General features: G+C 50.5%; 1 protein-coding gene across 4 annotated transcripts in view; it reads left to right on the forward strand.

Moving 5' to 3' along the window:
• Positions 1–19,566, forward strand: part of MAL (mal, T cell differentiation protein) — a 28,333-nt gene extending 8,767 nt beyond the window's left edge. The window contains exons 2-4 of one of the 4 annotated variants that reach the window (XM_063078953.1): positions 14,141–14,308; positions 15,430–15,555; positions 19,492–19,566. In XM_063078953.1, the coding sequence (XP_062935023.1) occupies positions 14,141–14,308; positions 15,430–15,555; positions 19,492–19,566 (369 nt within the window). The remainder of the gene's footprint in view (positions 1–14,140; positions 14,309–15,429; positions 15,556–19,491) is intronic. The other 3 variants (XM_063078954.1, XM_063078955.1, XM_063078956.1) reach the window with 3 other exon arrangements.
• The last annotated feature ends 574 nt before the right edge of the window (positions 19,567–20,140 follow it).

Below are 20,140 nucleotides of genomic sequence, written 5' to 3' on the forward strand. Positions count from 1 at the left end.
CTGTCCCTGTTTGCAGATGACATGATCCTATATATCGAACAGCCTAAAGCCTCTACAAAAAAACTCTTGGAGTTGATAAATGATTTCAGAAAAGCTGCAGGATAAAAAATCAACACACAAAATTCAGTAGCATTTCTACTCTCCAATAGTGAACACGCAGAAAGAGAAATCAAGAAAGCCTGCCCATTTACAATAGCCACCAAAAAAATAAAATACTTAGGAATAGAGTTAACCAAGGATGTGAAAAATCTCTATGAGAACCACAAACCACTGCTGAGAGAAATTAAAGAGGACAGAAGAAGATGGAAAGATATCCCATGCTCCTGGATTGGAAGAATCAACATTGTGAAAATGTCCATACTACCCAAAGTGATATACAAATTCAATGCAATCCCCATCAAAATTCCAATGACATTTTTCTCAGAAATGGAAAAAACTATCCAGACATTTATATGGAATAACAAAAGACCACGCATAGCCAAAGCAATTCTGAGCAAAAAAAAAAAACCAAAAAAAAACCCATAAAGCTGGAGGCATAACTACGCTATAAACTATAACTACAAAGCTATTTTAAACTTTAAGCTATACTACAAAGCTATAATAACCAAAACATCATGGTGCTGGCCTAAAAACAGACACACTGATCAATGGAATAGAATAGAGAATCTAGAAATCAACCCACACACCTACAGCCATCTGATCTTTGACAAAGGCACCAAGCCTATACACTGGGGAAGAGACTGCCTCTTCAGCAAATGGTGCTGGAATAACTGGATATCCATATGCAGGAGAATGAAACTAGACCCGTACCTCTCACCGTATACTGAAATCAACTCAAAATGGATTAAAGAATTAAATATACACCCTGAAACAATAAAACTTCTTAAGGAAAACAGGAGAAACACTTCAGGAAGCCGGACTGGGCACAGACTGCATGAATATGACCCCAAAAGCATGGGCAACCAAAGGAAAAATAAACAAATGGGATTATATCAAACTAAAGAGCTTCTGCACAGCAAAAGAAACAATTAACAGAGTAAAAAGACAACCAACAGAGTGGGAGAAAATATTTGCAAAATATACATCTGACAAAGGATTAATATCCAGAATATACAAGGAACTCAAACAACTTTACAAGAAAAAAACAAGTAATCCAATTAAAAAATGGGCAAAAGAGCTAAATAGGCATTTCTCAAAGGGAGATATACAAATAGCCAAAAGACACATGAAAAAATGCTCAACATCACTCAGCATCCGGGAAATGCAAATCAAAACCACACTGAGATACCATCTAACCCCAGTTAGGATGGCTAAAATCCAAAAGACTATGAACGATAAATGCTGGCGAGGTTGCGGAGAAAAAGGAACTCTCATACATTGTTGGTGGGACTGCAAAATGGTGCAGCCTCTATGGAAAATGGTATGGAGGTTCCTCAAACAATTGCAGATAGATCTACCATACGACCCAGCTATCCCACTGTTGGGAATATACCCAGAGGAATGGAAATCATCAAGTAGAAGGTATACCTGTTCCCCAATGTTCACTGCAGCTCTATTTACAATAGCTAAGAGTTGGAACCAGCCCAAATGTCCATCATCAGATGAGTGGATACGGAAACTGTGGTACATCTACACAATGGAATACTACTCTGCTATAAAAAAGAATGAAATACTGCCATTTGCAGCAAAATGGATGGACCTAGAGAGAATTATATTAAGTGAAACGAGTCAGGCACAGAAAGAAAAATATCACATGTTCTCACTTATTTGTGGGAGCTAAAAATAAATAAATAAATACACAAATAAACTGGGGGTGGGGAAGAAGACACAACAATTACAATTCCTTGAAATTGATACACAAGCGAACAGAAAGGAGGTTGTTGGGAGGGAGCGGGGAGAGGGAGGGAGGAGGGAGGTTTCGGTAATAGGCCACACATTGTATATTGACAAAATAAAATAAAATTTAAAAAATATAAATAAGTTAAATTAAATTAAATTAAACTAAAAAAGTAAAAAATAAAAAAATAAAGGACCCTGGCACCTCCTCTCTCTCTCTCTTGCTTCCTCTTGCCATGTGATCTGCTTGTACCTGTCGGCTACCTGCCGCTTTCTGCCATGAGTAGAAGCAGCCTGAGGCCCACGCCAGATGCAGCTGTCCCAGAATCATAAGCCAAATAGACCTCTGTTCTTTATAAATCACTCGGTCTCAGGTATTTCTGTTATAGCAACACAAAACAGACTAATAACAGCAGTTTTTCATTACGTGGTCCACATCCCTGGCTCCGACAAGAAGGCAGCATGGAGACTCCTAGGAGACAGGAAATGTGGAATCATGGAAACCTAGTTTTCAGAGCTGGGAGGAAACTGAGGCTCAGAGAGGGAGAAGCTTGCTCAGGTCACTCGGGTTCCAGGAGCTTTTCTTGCAGTGATGGCAGGTCACATCCAGGCTTCTGTTTTCTCCCAAACACCCATGGTGAACTTTTGCTTACACCAGAAGAGAGCATGCGTAGGAGGCCCGGCCCACCTGGCAGGCCTGGGTGAGGCTTAGGTCCCTTCTCTTTCCCCAGGAAATGAAGCTCAGAGCCACTGAGGAGCTCACACCCCCTGGGCCTCCTGGTTAGAAACAACCCTGCAGGTTCTGAGTCACTAGGTCCATGGCAGGTCCAAGAATCTGCATTTGATGAGCACTGCACGCTTTCCATTGACTCAGTGATATTTGGAGCCTTAGTCCGTAGGCCAGCCTGCCTCCTTGATGCTTTTATTGGGGGACAGAATAGTGGGCCCAGATCTCAGTGAGAGGCTGGGGCAAGGAGCCAGGTGCCCTGAGATTCTCACAGATTCAGGCCACTGACCCCTCTTTTCCTGGAGAAATTTCGCTGCTGCCCCAGCCAGGAACCTCTCCTACAGTCACCAGGGAGTAGGACTGGCCATACTTGGCCAGCGCAGGACAGTGGTGGAGTTGGCCTTGCCTGGCTGTGTCAACAGGCTCCTGGTGTTACACTTCCCTCTGTGTAACCGAGATGAAAAAAAGAAAAAGAATTCACTCAAGGTAACATGAATGAGGTCTGGAGGGACTGCTGCCCATCAGGGGAGCAGCCACGATTCAAAATCCACCTTTCTTTTTATTGACAAGATAAGGAAGTTTCACAAGAAAAATAAGTTGATTCAATCATTAAAGAAGGACATAAAAACAGGCAGTGTAAAACTAGTAACAGCAGTAAATTAACAATGTGATGTTCCAGAACGCAATTTGTAAAAAGCTAAGTCGATCCACCAACAAATAGCTTGCCCTCAGTAAACCTTTTCTTTTCCACATACTTCCTACAGCGATTTCCTTAGCATATTTAAACAGCATTCAAGCAGTTTCCTTAACATATCTTAAGAACAATCAATAGGTTAAATAGTCAATAGTCCTTCAAGCTGAAATCAAACCAGCAACCTAAAACAGTCAAAGTACACAATCCCATCCCTAAACAGTGATTAGAATTGATTAGATGGCTTTTGCCAAACTTATTTGTGGACTTTTGTCCTCTACTCGAGGGCTATAGCCCATGCATGCATTACCTAAAAATGCTATTCTAAGATCAAAGGAGAATCAAGATTTCTAACCCACTACATCCTGGTCCTGTCTCCTGGCAGTGTGCTGTGGGCCCCTCTCTGTAGCTGTTTAGAGAGGTGCTGTCTGACACTGCCCTGCCTGAGTGTCCTTTCCTCCTCTCCAAAGGGAGGAGGAGAATTACCGATAGAGGTCTCTCAGGGGTTTGTTCCCGGTGTTGAGAAGTAACTTTTCCAGTTTTTCAAGAACCAAAGGCCTGCTTTGATCAGGAGTCAGTGACTCTGAGCAGTTCTCTGGAAACTGCTAAGTGACGGTGGGGCTCAGCTCGGCAGGATTGTCATGCGTGTGTCCTCACAGCTGAGCTCTATTTTAAAAGATTGCTTTTAGCTTTTCATAAGTCCCTCCCCCACCTCACAAGGATGGGGTGATGCCAGGGGTGGTACAAAAACTCCCACGCCGTCTGCCCAAATGCTTTCAGTAGAGTAGGAGGACCCGAGTTACTGATGCCTGCCAGGGAGATCCGACGCTCAGGTCAGCCAGGGACACAGGCTGATTATTTGCACCTACACCACCATGCCAGCCAGCCAGTGGGAGAGCACACTGCGCTGCCAGCCCAGGCCAGTTCTGCACAGCCTTAGCAACGGCTTGGCTTTGTCCTGGGCCCAGGACACATTCCCTGAGAGAAGGGGCTGCCTGCCTGGGGCCTGCCTGGGTCCTGGCTGGGATGGAGCCAGTCTTGAACTAGATGGGGTTGTGGGCTGACTCCTAATGGACTCAGTGCTGAGCCCTGGGCTCTCAGCGGGAGGCTCTGGTTAGGTTCTACCCCTGATATAAACCAGTCTGGGGCTTCCTCTTGGGCCCTCAAATATCAGTCTCTGGATAAAGTTCTTTGGACCAACAGTCACCAGGGCCAGGTGCTGATAGGACACCCCAGTAGGTATTCCTTTCTGGTGCTAATGGGCATGAGGATGATGGGCAGCTACACCCCTTGTCGTTGAGGCAGGAAACCATGGGAGAGTGTGGCCATGGGAGCCTGGAGCATGGAGCAGGTCCCTGGTAATCTGTAAATCACAGGAGCTCCAAATTGTCTTCCATGTTGGTGGAAAGGGTTGGTTCCCAGTTAGCTCCCAGCTGGACCTGAGCAGCATAATTATTCCCTAAGGTAATGAATGTGCTGGCCTGCATTTTCTGCTGGACGTGGCCACGGGCTCTCTCCTGCTCCCACCACACTCACAGCTAATGTTCTATCCTATTGGGGAAAACAACCCCAGTGTTGAGTCATTTTAATGCACCAAGGCCCTTGGGCCTGAGAAAAATATATAGAAAGCTAAAGGAAAGCCTTGTCACTAGCCATGGCACATGGATATACACATGAGCAGTGGGAAGAGAAAGGCCCAGGGCGACAGGGCCAGTCTACTGACCTGGAATTCCAGGCCAGAGCCTCGGGTTCCTGTGAGAATGCGGGGGTGGGGTGGGGGGGGAGTAACAGAAGATCAGAAGATGATATCCTGAGACCTGTTAGTGGAGGTGGGGTGGGGAGGGCTGTCACGACAGTGGACACCCCTGGGTTGTCTGGTTGCTGGGGACAGCAACTGCAGGCCTGTGCCTGCAGAAGAGGGAGCAATGTCCTTCAGTATTCGATCTTCTGCTTGTTTTTTGGTCTTGAACACAAACCTCATCATTTCCTCGGAAGGAACAGAGCCCAGTGGAGGGGTGGGGAGGGAGAGGCAGCGGCCGCTTCCTCTGCGGTTCTCTTCTTGTGCAGACCGACAGGCAGCTGGGAGTGGGCTGAAGACTAATGAATGGGCTGGTCCCCTCTCTCCTCAGTGTTAATATTCTCATGGCCATGTCCAAAGCTGACCCTAGACACAGGGGAGGTTTCATGGTAAACTGCAGGTGGGACACCACAGGTCACCGCCACACCCACAGGGGTAACTGCCACACCACACTCAGCAGCTGCGGGGATGTGGGCAGGCAACAGTGCTCTGTTTCTGCATCAGTAAAATGGGGATATAGTAGCACCTGTCTCAAGGATTGCAGAGTTCTTCAAACAATGGCTATTATCAGTGGCTATTAGGTGCAATTATTATTAATGAACTAATTATTCAAACACCTGCTGTGAGATCAACTGGCCGCTCTGTGCCAATGGAGGGCAGTCGCAGGAGGGGCTCTATAACACCCGTCCCTCACCACCTTTTGTCTTAGGTGTCCTGTGGCATTCTCATGGCAAGGTGTGTGAGGCAGAGGGTAAATGAGATTTGGGGTTGGGCCGGGCTGCTGAGGGCATGCTTGACTTGTCCCTGGGGTTGCCAAGTCCTGCATGGACACCACCTTCTGTAGGGCCTTCTCAGTGGCTCTTCTCTCACTGAGAAGGGACAACTGAAGGGCAGAGGTTGGAGTGTCCTCTGCTAGGAACTGCCCGTGGTCAGCCTGTCAGGGTGGCAGCCCCATTCTGCCCTCTGCCCTGGGGGCGTGGTGCTTTCTGAGCCTCTCTTTGTGCCAGGACCAGGGAGGATGGGGAAAGCTTTGTGGACTCTGAGTGCATCTGCCTGCAGACGTAGGAACCCATTACCAGCGGGCCATGATTAACCCTTTCAAAAGTGAGTTGTCATTAGTGTTAGCCTATGAACTGTCTAGAAGGGCATCAGTTCAGGGAGGGGCAGCCTCTGGCATACAGGTGTGCCCTCACCATCACCAGCCTCCATCCTGCCCTGCAGCTGCTTGGGGACAGGCCGGGCACAGTTGGATTGAGGGGCCTGGCAAGCTTGTGGGTCTTAGGACTCTTTCTAAAACCAAACATAGACCTCTCTCTTTCCCATTTGCAGTAGGGGTGCGTGGGAACGCTCCTTTGTTGGAGGTGGCCTTTCAGGCCAGGGCTTACCCATCACCTCCACCCAGAAGCCCACCCCAATAGGACCCTTTCCTGGCATTCAGCACACATCCTTCAGGCCCTTGCTTGTTGTCTGTCTCATGCTTGAGCATGGCCACGTCCCTGGCACAGACAGGGCACTCTGAATCATTTGTTCTCAGCAAACATTGGTAGGAAAGGGGCTAGCATCTCATCTCCCAGGGGCTAACATTTATGAATCACAAGATGAGCCCTTGACCTCATCAAGGGCAGAGAGAGGGTGAAACTGACAGTGGTATCAATTCCCAAGGGCGCCCCTGGGACCCTGGAGAGATGTGCCAGGCCCTGGTGGGTGGTTTCTTCTTGCCATTCGCAGGTAGACTCTTGTTTTGTTTGCTGGCTCACCACGTTACTAACTTACCTGGGGACTCCCATCAATACCCTCTGCTTTTCCTGTGTTGAAGCCACTCCTCTGGTCTAGCACTTCCACAGATTTCGTCTTTTACAGGTGGCTCACCTGGTAATTTTTCACGGAGCCTCCTTGTTTCTGTTGGTCCTGCGGGCTAAAGCCAGTGGGCACAGATGTCGTGGGCAGAATTTTCCATCCACACTAGGACATGTCTGTCTTGTGGACCTGAGAGGACCTTGTATTCATCCAGGAACAAGTGACTGTCCTCAAGCTAGTATTAAGCCGGCAGTCACTTGCTCATGCTGGTGGTGGGTGCTATGTGAGAGGCTTCCCAGGGGCCCCAGAGTGGGTGGGTTGCAGCCTTGAACTGGGGACTCTTCCCAGTCTGCACTTGCCTTGTTAATATCAACCACGGTCCTGAACTTAGCCCCATCTCTTTGAATACCAAGTCTCTATCCCCCTCTTCACAAACAGACCCAAGGACCCCTGAGTCCTGGTCTTGCCTTCAAATTAGATAAAGGGACACTGTCTAAGCCTACCTGAGGGGCATGATGGAGTGATGGGTCCCCCTGGAAGGAAGGAGCCTGCAGACAAAGGGATCAGGAGGGGAAAGCGACTGGTATAGGTAAACCAAGTCAGGTGGCACCAGCACCACTTCTGGTGTTCACCTTGGGAGTAACCCCAGAGGTCAGACTCCCAATAAACTGTCTTTTTAGTTGGCAGGGGGAGAGGGGTGCCCACACAATCTTCTGATCCCCTCCCCTATATCTCTCCCCATGGGGTCAGAGTAGGAATCCTCTGCAAATTACTGGGCTCTGTCCCTCTCCTGTGAAGTGTTTAGCTGGTTGCCCTTGTTGGACCCTGATACTTTCACCAGGTTCCCCTTGGTGGACCCAGAGCCACTCCAGTGGGACTGGCAGCAAGGCTTCAAGAGAGATCAGTTTGTGTCTTTGAGTAAGGTCTGTCTCCCAGGTGCCTGCCCCAGTGCTGACCATGGTCACTTTCCGTGCTTGTTAAATGCATGAATGAATGAGTGAATGGACGAGTGAGCAAGGGAGTAAGCGAAGCCTGCTCTGACTTGCTGGGGGCTGATCCCTCCACAGTGGGGAAGTGGAGCTCATAGGAGCACTAGGGAAACCCTGCTGTGTTTGCTTCCTGCCATCTCCACCTCTCAGAACTAGAAGAGTCCCTGGCCTCCCTCTCAGACCCATTTCCTGAAGGGAGGAGCAAAGGGGCCTTGGGGAAGGCTTCAGAGGTTAGGAGTCTTGAGTCTTTCCCCCCTGACCTCCCTCTCTGTGCATATTCATTCTCCCACCACCTGGTGCTCACTGTCTTCCTGACTTCACCCTATCATCAAAGCCTGTTGTCCTCCATGCCATTTCCCTGCTCTGCTCTAGCTCCTCCTTAACCTGCCTCTGCACACACACAGAGACACGCACCCATGTCTGCACATGCATGCACATGTATACACATGCACACACACGCACGCAAACACATGCATGTGCACATGCACATAAGTACCTACACATACATACAGGCATATACACATATATGTACACACACACATATACACACACCCCATGTGCATGCATATACACATATACATATACATACATACACGCGCACACACACACGTACATACACAGGAAAATGCCCCCTACCCTTTATCTAACTCGCAGAATAATTAATTTGTTTAGTCCATCAACGCTTAGAGGTGGGCAAACCTGCTGAGCCTCTCCTACAGCACACAGTTATTATACTGGTCAAATCACCTACCCAGAATGTCCTCCTGGCATCAAAATAACCCTTGACTGCTAAAATAATTCAGGGAATATATTGCCAGCAACAAGAGCTGAGGTGTTGTTCCTGGTGGCCTTGGGAGAGCACCAAAGGGCTCGGAGCTCCCGGCAGCCCTTGCAGCAGACTGGCATGAGTCTGTGTGCACTGCTCATCTGGTGTGGCCATCTTTTCTTTTCCTTCCTGGGGAGATGATTTTCGCCACTTGACCAAACTGACAGAATGGCTCAGCACTTGGTGTACAGCTTATGTTCTGTGCAGTTTCCTTTACTTCTCAAGAATCCAAGGCACAAACTTCTGTTCACATATGCCTTGCGAAGCTGATGGGAATTTTGATGATGGGCTCTGAGGGGCCACACCACCAAGTGTATGGGTGGAAAGCCCTGTGTGGGAGGTCCTCTTTGGTTCACATCTTGACATATTATTGCTTGTGGAGTTTCTGCTTGTGGAGACCCTGGCAGAGTAAAATGTAGTTCCCCCAAAATATCCAGGGAATTTGAGCAAGTCCTCTGCATTTGACCTCTGTTACCAAGTCGTGCAGCAGAAACCCTGGGGACTGCAGATGAAGAGCTCTTTCAGACACAAAGGCGATGGAAACTCCAGACAAATCTGAAGAATGTGCCAGAACATTCCTTTTTACCCCTTTTATAACTGAGGCTCATTGTTTGAAGGAAGGCCTTCTCAGATTTTTATGGCCTTTGTGTTTCCTTCTGCAGAGGCAAAGACATTTCTCTTAACTTTCAGTTTCTGGAGGATCATAGTTTTTTCTCTTTTTGATGCTTTTGAGGTTATTTTTAAATTCTGGCTCTCAACAAGTTTTGGAGTGGATAACTGTGCATACTGAGATCATAGACAACTGGGATTTTCAAGTGGTTACAGGTGAGACTTTGCTTTGTCACATGACAGTTGTGGCAGCAGGCACTTAGAGCGCTCACAGTGTGCCAAGCGCCCCGCAGATATAAACTCAGTTCATAACTAGTGTTAGCACTACTCTTCAGATGAGGGAACAGAGAGTTTAAGAAACTTGCCCAGGGACAACAGCTTGCCCAGCTAGTAACTGGCAGAGCTGACATTCATACTCTAACTCTGGTTCTAAAGTCTACATACACCCGTAACCACCCTAGCCTGCCTCCTGTGGATTAATTCACAAAGAAAAAATGAGAACCTTCTCTGAGTTCATGCAAAGGCTCCCCAGAAGACTCTCTCCTGAGGGAATTTTTTTTCACAAAAATCATTTGATGGGGTAGACCATGGATGTGAACTCTTAAGTCTTTGGAAACTTTTTGTCCAGTTTTGCACATTATCCCTGGTTCTTAGAGAACCTCAACTCTGCTCAGCACCCAAAACTGGACTGAATTAAAGATGGGAGGTTCTAGCCCTGAAATATCAGGGTGGGTAGGGGCCTCAGATCACCTGCGCAGACCCCATTCACAGACAGCGAGGCTGCATCCAAGCGCTTAGAGGACACACAAGGATGAGCTAGTCTCACATTCAAGGCAAGACAGGGATCGAAGCTCAAGGAGAGAAGAAGAGCAGAAAGGAAACTTTAGGGTGACATTTTGCACTGAGAGGCCAGGCAGGAACTGGAGAGGAGTGCTTGGCTGGTGTTGCTAGAAATCAGGCATTTGGGATGGGAACCATTTCCTCTGCTATTGGCGTGAATTACTAGAGCATCACCCCACAGCCTTATGTTATGAAAACATGTTACAGGGCCTCTGGCAAAGGGCCTGGGATGTCTGTTCCCATCCTGTAAGTCTTGCTTCTCTCCAGTTGAGTCAGACCTTGAGCACTGGTGTTTTTTTAAAGGCCTCCCAGGCAATTCAGTGTGTAGGGTTGAGGACCACAGCATGTTAGGCCCGGTCCCACCCCCATTTTCCAGCTTGGGCTCTGGGACCCAAAGAGAGAGCTCCACCCATGGGGCCGTTGAACCACCAATGTAGAGACCACTGTCCAAGACCACCCTTGCCAGCTGCTCCATCTCTGTTCTGGTGGACAGTGACTGGGGTGCAGGTGGAGGGGGGTGGGAAGCCAGGTCTGTCCACAGAGATGAGCGACACTGGGGCCATGCCTCCCTGTGTGAGAATGGTTTGGGAGCCACCTAGAGTTTTCTTTACGAATCGAAATGCTTGAACCCTCACCTACCACCTTGCTCTGGACAAATATTTGGCCAGCGGGGTCCCGAAGCTGGCCGGCGTCGATGGCTCACTGCCCAGGAGTGCCTTATCTCCCTGGGTGGGTGCATGCTTTCTCTCTGTTTACTCCTGGTACACTTAGTAGGTGGAGCGGGGCAGGAACTGGCTTGGGCTCCCTTGATTCACACTGAGTCTCAGCTTCCCACGGAGCAGGGCCGTAAGCCTCACCCTCCCTTGAGCGCTATCTCCTGCCACTCCTTGCCCTGACCTCGTGCCCTCCCCTCCCCCCCTAGCCTTCTGAAGCCCTCACGGCAGCTTCAGCATCCTCTGGGCCGGGCATAGAATCTTTCTCCCCTCTGCAGAGCCACGCCCTGGCCCTGTTAACCAACTAGCTCCACCTCTGCCTTCAAGACTCCATGGAGACCACGCAGCAGCCCCTGGCTGCTCTGGGGCTGGTGTCAGCCTGCATGGTGAGTGGTGTCTTACCCACAGTTGTTGGGTAGAGCTGGGCACGGCGCCAGAGACTTCACACTAGCTTCCAGCCAGTTGGCACCAGGCCACAATATGGGAAACCGCTGCAAATTGCCATTTCCAGATGAGGAAGCCAAGGCCAAGGGGCTGGATCACTGGCTGTAGCCTCCTGCCACAGATGCAGGAGAGCCCCTCTTAGGACTTGGCAGATGTGCGTGTTGCAGACAGGAGGGAACTCTGACACTGCTGCCCATGCACCTCTGCATTGCACTCCCAAGGGAAGGGGCACGACTCTGAGACAAAGCTAGGAGGGGAAGCTGTTCCTGTCTCATGGACATTGGCTGGCAATAAAATCTTTTTTTCCCTACTCCTCCTGGTCCTCTCAGGGTTACTCTGCACCCTCTCTGGCCCCGTTCCTAGATGCCCCCTGCAGCTCCTTCTTGCAGCAGTGACTCCTCCCCTGGGCACCTACTGGGCAGGGCTGGGAAGGGTACGAGGGAAGACCCACTGCCATCTCCTGGGAGCAGACCCCCAGTTCCGAAGTATTTTATCTGTGCTGAGGATATTACCTTCCCATGATATGTTTCCTAAACTATGTTTCTGGGACAGATAGGGACGGGTGGTATCTTTCCCGTAAGAATGTCCCTGGGAACGAGTGGCTCCTCAGTGCACCTAGAGGCAGGGCAGGTCCTAAGGTTTGCCAGGGGACAGGGGCTGGGGTTAAGCACAGCGTGGGCTTTGTTCTGTGGACCACTGTGGACAGGCTTCCTACCGCAGACTCCAGGAATCTGCATGAAAGTGTGTGAGAGGGAGAGCGAGAGGCCATGCGCATACGCACATATTTTCTGGGGAGCCAGAACATAGTCTTCATCAGACTGATAAAAGCACACACACCCAAAACAGGTCAGAGTCTAGCTTAACCTGGAAGCTTCCCTCTGCACAGGCGCTGGAAGCTCAGAGGCAAAGCTTGGTTCTACCAAGGTGCACACGTGAAACCCTATAGACAGCACTCGGTGACTTCACTCTGACTCCGCCCGTCTTTCCTGCCCTTCATTCCTGGTCATGATTCATATCTTGAGCTATATGGGGAAGAATGCAGCTGAAAGAGGTAAAGCAGGATGACTCTGCAGACCAGGAACCGATTTTGCCATTTCCAGTAGTCACTTGTGCACTAATTTACCTTGTATGTATTTTGTAGTTAATTTTTTCCCCCAAATAATGATACTGTTACCATAAACATAAAAACAATGTCGCTATCCAGTTCATCTTTGCCTGCTCATGTTCTAAGAGGACTCCAGACACCTGGCTTCACCCTGAGCCCTCTTGCCTTAGTCAGAAAAACCAAAGACAGTGAAAGAGAATCGTGGTCTTACTATGGCGTTAAGTGTTCCTCGATGTCGTATCCCTTGGCCACCTGCATAACAGAGTTCCTTCTCACCCACGTGCAACCCAAAGCTCTCCTTTCGGGTTTGGTTCATAAGTCACTCTAGTTTAGCCTCATGTGGCTGCCAGGAGACTGAAAGCCAGTTTAACGCAAACAGCAATGCGTGGCTCGATGGGTCTTCCCTATGTCCCCCACCAGGGAGCCAGCCATGAGCAAAACGGATCTCACTCTCACCATCACCTGGTCTAGGAAAGCGCCATTTTGTCACTGACCTAATACACCTGTGTTTGTGCTGCGTGCCACAGAGGAGACGTGCAGGACTGTCTGAGAGTGTATGAGTAAGGAACCTAACTTATATTGGTCTTCCTAGGATGGTCAGAACCTTTGGGAGAGGGGTCTCCCAGGCCATTGCCTCTCTCTGCACACTGGATGGACATACCTGACCGATCCTCCCAGTTGTCCATGCCACACTCTCGTGCCTCCTAAATCCAAATCCTGCTCAGGGGCCGGCCCGTGGCTCACTGGGGAGAGTGTGGTGCTGATAACACCAAGGCCACAGGTTCGGATCCCATATAGGGATGGCCGGTTAGCTCACTGGGTGAGCGTGGTGCTGACAACACCAAGTCAAGGGTTAAGATCCCCTTACCGGTCATCTTTTAAAAACAACAAACAAACAAATCCTGCTCCACCATCAACATGCTCATGTCCCTTTGTCAGTGCCCATATGGAAAAGGCCAAGTAATCTGTTTGATCTTAAAAGCAACTATGAATGAAATCTACAGACACACGTCTTATTCCATGACAGTCTGTTCAATTTTTATAAGATATACAATATGTCCCATTGACTCTGTCACATGCCTCTAGGTAATCTAAGATCCATCAATAGAGAAGATTTTCTGGCCAGAGATGCCCGTATCTGATTCATTAGGCACAACTTGGTTTTGATAAATCCAGGTTCTTCACTGCACTGATTTTTCTACCCAAATGTGATTCTCTCCTGATACTTCTCAGCCAAGAGCTCAGAGAACACCTGTGAAGACAGTGGTCTCTCTTACCCAGGTGGTCAGTGGGTCCAGGGAGAGGGGGTCAAGGTACCACGTGAGTTCACACCACAGGGGAGGTAGGACCAGGAGGGTGGCACCATCCTCAGCCCCAGATGCTCAGAAGATGGTGACAGGCTCCACAGGACCTTGGAGACCTTTGACTGCAAAGCCATTGCCACACTGCCGCAGCCCCCTCTGAGCCCAGTGCTTATCTGGGTGGGTGACAGGTGGATGAGATTGAGCTGATTTCCCACCGGCGTGAAGAGGAGCGAGGAGAAACACAGAAAATCCCAGCAAGGACTTGTGTGTGTTTGTCCACAGGCTGGATCCAGCCCAGGGCCTTGGGGGCTGGGGAATGTAAGAGTCATTTTTGGTGAGGAAAATGCCCGCCCTGTTCTCTTGTGTTTTGCACCCCAAGTGCCCCATTGTGACTGCTGGGCCTGGGGCCCTTCCTGGGTTTGGCCCTGCTCTGGACTGACACTCCCCTGCCTCTCCCTCAGGTCTTCGGGGGTCTGGTGTGGATCCTCATTGCCTCCTCCCTGGTGCCCATCCCCTTGGTCCAGGGCTGGGTGATGTTCGTGTCTGTGTTCTGCTTCGTGGCCACCACTGTCCTGATCATCCTGTATGTAATTGGCGCCCACAACGGGAAGACTTCCTGGGTCACTCTGGTGAGTCCCAGCCCAGGGTGTTTGTGGGGGGCCGGGTAGTATGGGGCCCTCTGCCCTGGGAGGCTGGCTTTCCCAAAACTGGGTGAGGCTGCCCTGCAGATGTCTCCCAGCCATGCTCCAAGGCCAAGCTGGCCCAGGCCTCAGCTGACTGTCCATAGTAGTCCGGGGCTCCCTGCAGCGCAGAGATCAGAAGGAGGGAGTGCTCCATGTATCTGCCACTGTGGTTCCCTGCCCCGCTTTCTCCTGCATGACTGCCCAACCCTCACACCACACCCCCTGCACCTACCAGCTGCCTGTTGGCACCTCCCATGGTCCGGGAGGGCTGCTTTCATCTTGGGGGAGCAGGATTCTAGAGGCTGACCCTAAGCTGACGGTCCTCCCCAGTGGTCAGCCCATGCCGACTGCCCAGCTTCTCAGCCACTGCCTCCCAAGCAGTGCTGCCAGACAGCATTAGGAATGAAATGGCCTGTGGCCTTTATTCTGTATAAATTCTGCTTTGAGGCTCATGAAAAGGGTAAAACTGACACATGCGGCACCTGCCCCTTACTGCAGGAGGGTGTGGGAGCCACTCAGCCAGGCCGCTCCCTCTCAGAAGGCCTCTGACTTACACTTCTGAAATCACTTCCACATTACAACTACAACTAGGTCCTGTTTTAGCACTTTCTTGCTTTCAAGTATACCAGGGGCCAAAAAATACCTAAACAAAACCAAAACCACAATGGAAATGGTCCAGGCCTCTGTCACCCTGCATGGGTTAATGAGGCCACACCCAAGCTGGACTGTGACCACATGTGACACTTCTCAGGTCCAGAACCAATCTCTACCTATCAACACCCCACCCCCCACCCCTTACTCAATCCCACCCCGAGGGAAAGCAGTGTCCTTCCCCATCAAAGTGCTTACTCTGGCCCCCAAACCAGTGAAATGAAGCTCAGCTGGCCTGCGCTGGTTAAACAGCCTCTGTGCGAGGGGCTGCGGGGGGCCAAGGAGGGTGGGATTCAAAGGAAGTGGCAAGAGATAGGGGAGGGATGGGCGGGTGGAAGGACCTGCTGGGACCACAGCTGCTCAGGGCTGGGCCGGGCGCCTGTCCCCTTCTCCCTGACACCCACTCTGACCCACAGGACGCGGCGTACCACTGCACTGCTGCCCTGTTTTACCTCAGCGCCTCAGTCCTGGAGGCCCTGGCCGCCATCTCGATGCGCAACGGCTACACCTACAAACAGTATCATGAGAACATCTCCGCCGTGGTGAGTCCCCCACGGCCTGTGCCCACCCGTATTCGCGCCCAGCAGCTGCCCCGGCCGCTGGCAGAGGGTGTGAGCGGAAGGCTGCCCACGGCCTCCCCTCTTTTGTCTTAGTTCACTAACTTTTGAATGAAGTCAACCCCCTCCCGCTTCGTTTGTGAAGCAGCAAAGCTTCAGGGAAGTGGGAGGGACGTGCCCGAGACTCCCTTAGTCATCGGGTCAGTGCTGTGCTGCCCCAGGTGGGCACAGGGGCTCCTGCCTGGGTGGGCTTGGTAGAGGGCAGACGTGTGAGGGGACGATGGCCACTGAGTGCCCGGCACTGTGATCACTCTGTCAACAGCCTTATTCAGCCTCCACAACAACTCTGTGACATAGCCACTGCCATTATACCCATTTCACAGATGGAGAAACAGGGCGCAGAGAGTACTTGGCAGGGCCAGTTGCGGTGTCACCCGCAGTCCTAGCACCAGTGTGGAGCAGTGAGTGTGGCCACTCGGGTCTCAGCTCTCCCTGAGTGGTCCTCCACCGAAGCACACAGTCCGGGCAGGGACACTGGGGCCAGGGGAGGATTTTCTTTTTAATGGAATGGATCAGATGACAGGGAGTAACAGAATGAATTGTCTCATAAAACGTTTTTTCAGGGTTGTGCACCTGTGCCCTTATACCAGTATACTAACTCACAGTGTGGAACGTATTTCTTTTATTTTTTAATTTATTTTTTAACTCGTTTTTATTTATACATATTTATGGGGTACAGAGTTGACTATCAGTATTTGTGTACAGTATGTGATGATCAAATCAATGCTGTTAGCATGTTCATTACAAATCATAATTACTTGCAAAATGTATTTCGAACCATGGGTATTGTTATTTTTTTTTTTTTCTTTTTGTGACCGGTAAGGGGATCGCAACCCTCGGCACGGTGTTGTCCGCACCACGCTCAGCCAGTGAGCGCACCGGCCATCCCTATATAGGATCCGAACCTGCGGCCTCAGCGCTACCAGCGCCGCACTCTCCCGAGTGAGCCACGGGCCAGCCCTTGGGTATTGTTTGAAAATAAGAAAACATTTCAGAAATAGCACCCACCCCTCAGATTTCTAGAAATTGACCTATGAATCATGTAAACCCCAAGTCGAATGTGGCAATAGATCACAAGATGCCAGCTCCAGGGGGACCAGGCTGTGTCGCCCCTCTTCTTGGAAAGGGTGGAGCAGAGATGGAGAGAAACCCCACAGGGATGGGTGGTGGGCTTTGCAAAGGGCTGGGCGCGGTGCCTCTTTCCTGCTCCCAGATGGGGAGGGGTCTGGGAGAGTGACCCTCAAAGCTCGTCTGCTGGTCTCTGTGGCCAGTCTCCTGTCCCTTAAGCCCCCAGTCTACAGCCACTTCCCTAAATGTGGCCACCTCAGGACCCTTGGCACCCCCTCAAGTGTCTGCAGTGTGGGAACATCTCCAGACACGGCGGGTTTCTAAACAGTAGCACAGCCAGATAGCGTCGTGGTTGTTCTTCCTTCCCCGAGAGTCTGATGATGCCTCCTAGGTCCTTCAAATGATTCTGACCCATCTCCCTCTGCTAGGAGCGCCTCACACCTCCCCATCCCCCCCCGCCCAGAAGCCCTCTCTCTTAATGGACATCAGCAAAGTATTTGACAACAATTTCTGGAAAATCGTTGTGGACAACAATAGGGAAACGTAGATGGGATGAGGTTTCTGGGTCGGTGTGCTTGATGGAAAAACCCAGATGGAATGAATGAACACTCCTGTCCGCTGGGCGGATCTCTAGTTGAGGGCCACTGGGCTCTACTGCATTCTGACTTTTCTCTTTCGCTTTTTATGGAAATGCAGCATACATCTGGACAAGTGTGCACGTTACAAGTGCACAGATGGATGAATTTTCACAAGGTGGACTCCCCGTGTAGCCAGGATCCAGATTAAGAAATAGGACATAATAAGCAGCTCCCAGAAATCCGCTCTTGTCCTGTCACTGTCACTGTGTGCCCCAACTCCACCCAATTTCTGATCTCTAGCGCCCAGTTTGGTTTTTCCTGCCTTTGAATTTCATAGAAGTGGAATTATACAATGTGTATTCTTCTATGTCTAGCTGCTTTCTCTCCACCCTGTGTTTGTGAGATTCACCCCTGTGGTCGAGTGTAGGTGTAGATTGTTAATTCTCTTCACTGTGTAGTATTCCGTGGTAGGAATTTTTGTTAGTTGAGTTGGGTAGACAGGAGCATGCCCGGGCGAAGTCAGGAGTGCTAGAACCAAGAGTCGTAATGTTCTCAGCAGGTGGACGCATGGGGCCCAAACCACCACCGTGAAATATGAACCGGGTTCAATGTAAAGTCATGCCTTTCCATTCAAAATACCAACTGCACCAGCACACGCGGGACAAGGTGCATTACTACTCAGGATTTAACCACAGACCCTGCCCAGCCACATTATGCCCTTCTGATGGTTGTGGGGCTGGCCAGTCCGGGGGATGTGGGGGTGAGGGGAGGCACCTCAAAACTTCTCTCACACAGCCCTGGCCTTGGGAAACACCCAGCCTGCCTCATGCCCCTCTCTGTAGTTCCTGTTAGGACCTGTCTCAAGAGCTCAGCTTCTCCCCTCTTTCCTTTGTTGGTGGCACAGCTGCTTCACCCAAGGGCTCCCTGGGATTGGTGGAAGTCAACTGACAAGAGCTGGAGATTTCTGGAGACATCTGGAGGTTTCCAGATCTTATCATGGTGGGCAATAACGGCAGCAGTTTAGGGAGTGGGGTTTCGGAAGGCAAAAATATGTCCATTTATGTCCCCAGCTCTAAATGTCCTCAGTGTGCCATTTCTCAGCCTCACTTGGAAATTAAGTCTGTTCCTGCTGGGGACTTCTGAGGTGCTTCTGCCAGAGGTTCTCACTGGGTCAGGAATTCCCAGCTGATGGGGAGAGGTGCTTTTGTGGGGGGGAAGCTGCTCCTTCCCGTATGCCTGCTCCTTTCTCAGGGTACTACGGAGTTCCCGGATGAGTTCTCTTACCTTTGTTATTAAGTAACTCGGTTGACTCAGCGCCTCTGGCCAATGAGGGTCAAGAGCTCGCCCATGCGTGGGGGCAGGGAGAGAGCAGGCACCATGAGGGCTGGTGTTTACACACATTTTCAAGAGTCACAGAACCGTAGCCACCCTAAATGTTTTGCCTGGGCTGAAACACTTGACCCCTGCCCAAGGTCACAAAACCAGGTGCAGATCGGACTTGGGGGCAGGCAAGCCTTTAGGGCGACCCCTCACCCAGAGTAGGGTGATGGGAGTAGCTAATGTCCAAGTGAACACAGCGAGTCACAACCAACCCTTTGCCCCATTTCCAGGGCCTTTGTTCCCCATGCCACAAAGGCTGGCTGGATCGTCCCAACAGCTTTCTCAGGAACCCTCCTCCTTTTGACAAAAGCTCAAAATCCCACCTCCCCTGCCCTGCCCCTCACTTCCTATGCATCCTGGCTCCCTGCTCCATGCCTGTGAGAGGAGGAATCCTAGTATCCAATTCTGATGGGGTCTGAGGAGGTCCAGGAGCATGGAGATCTTGACCAGAGCCAGCAAACCCATGCATTCCTGAGCTCTCAGCAGAGCCGCTGGGATCACAGCTGGTGGACGCTGGTCCTTCTGGTGTGGGGCAAGACGTTTTCCACCGAGCATAGCTGGTGCTTGCCTGGGATACTTTCACTGCAGGGGCCTTGGAGGGCCCCGTTCCAAGTCAGCTGACGCCCACCTGATGTTGTGCGACGGCAAGCCCAGGATTGCTAGGTCACCCGGAGCTCTGCCCTGAAAGGCCTCGGGGTGCACATCCAGGCTCAGCAAGAGAGGCTGTTCGAGCAATGGCAGCCCCCACGCTCTGGGTCCCTGCCCCGAGTGCAGGGCACAGTGCCCATGCCGTGCCTTAACCTCCCCATGCTCACAGCCCTGTCTCTTATTCCAGGTGTTTTCCTACGTAGTTACTCTGCTCTACGTGGTCCACGCGGTGTTTGCTTTAATCAGATGGAAGTCTTCATAAAGCAGCAGCATTCAAGCTGAAAATCCAGACGGTGTTAACGGATGGGCCCACCTCCAGGATAACTTTATAGAATGCAGTAATGCTCTTGATGGTGGAAAAAAGAAAACCAAAAAAAAAAGCAGCGCTCTGTTTCTTACGGGTGTTAAGCTTACTCTGCCATGTACCTTCACGTCAGGGGTAGGGGGGCTTGCTATGTTTAACCTCCAACTGTCTTTTTAGGGTCACTTTCCTGTTTGTGAAAGGGGACAGTGGGGGTGGGAAGGTGGGGACTGTGAGCTGAGAAGGAAACAAATGTCTCCTGCTGATCCCTGGACCGGATCTTGAGAACTGCCTATTGGAATTTTCCACAGGCTCTGTTGAGTGCCCCATCTTGTGGCGTGTTTCTGAGTGTTCATGGATATTCTGCCTGTCACGGGGACTCAAACTCACCCAACAGATATTTCCAGATGTCCACGGTGGAAGATAATAACCCTTTGAAATACTTTATAAAGTGCATTTGTGTTCAGTACTTTTGTGGGATGTGTTTGGGGTTTTGTTTTTATTTCCCCAGTATCAGGAACACCATCACTTAACC

The sequence above is a fragment of the Cynocephalus volans genome, chromosome 14 (assembly GCF_027409185.1).
Source record: "Cynocephalus volans isolate mCynVol1 chromosome 14, mCynVol1.pri, whole genome shotgun sequence".
NCBI lineage: Eukaryota > Metazoa > Chordata > Mammalia > Dermoptera > Cynocephalidae > Cynocephalus > Cynocephalus volans.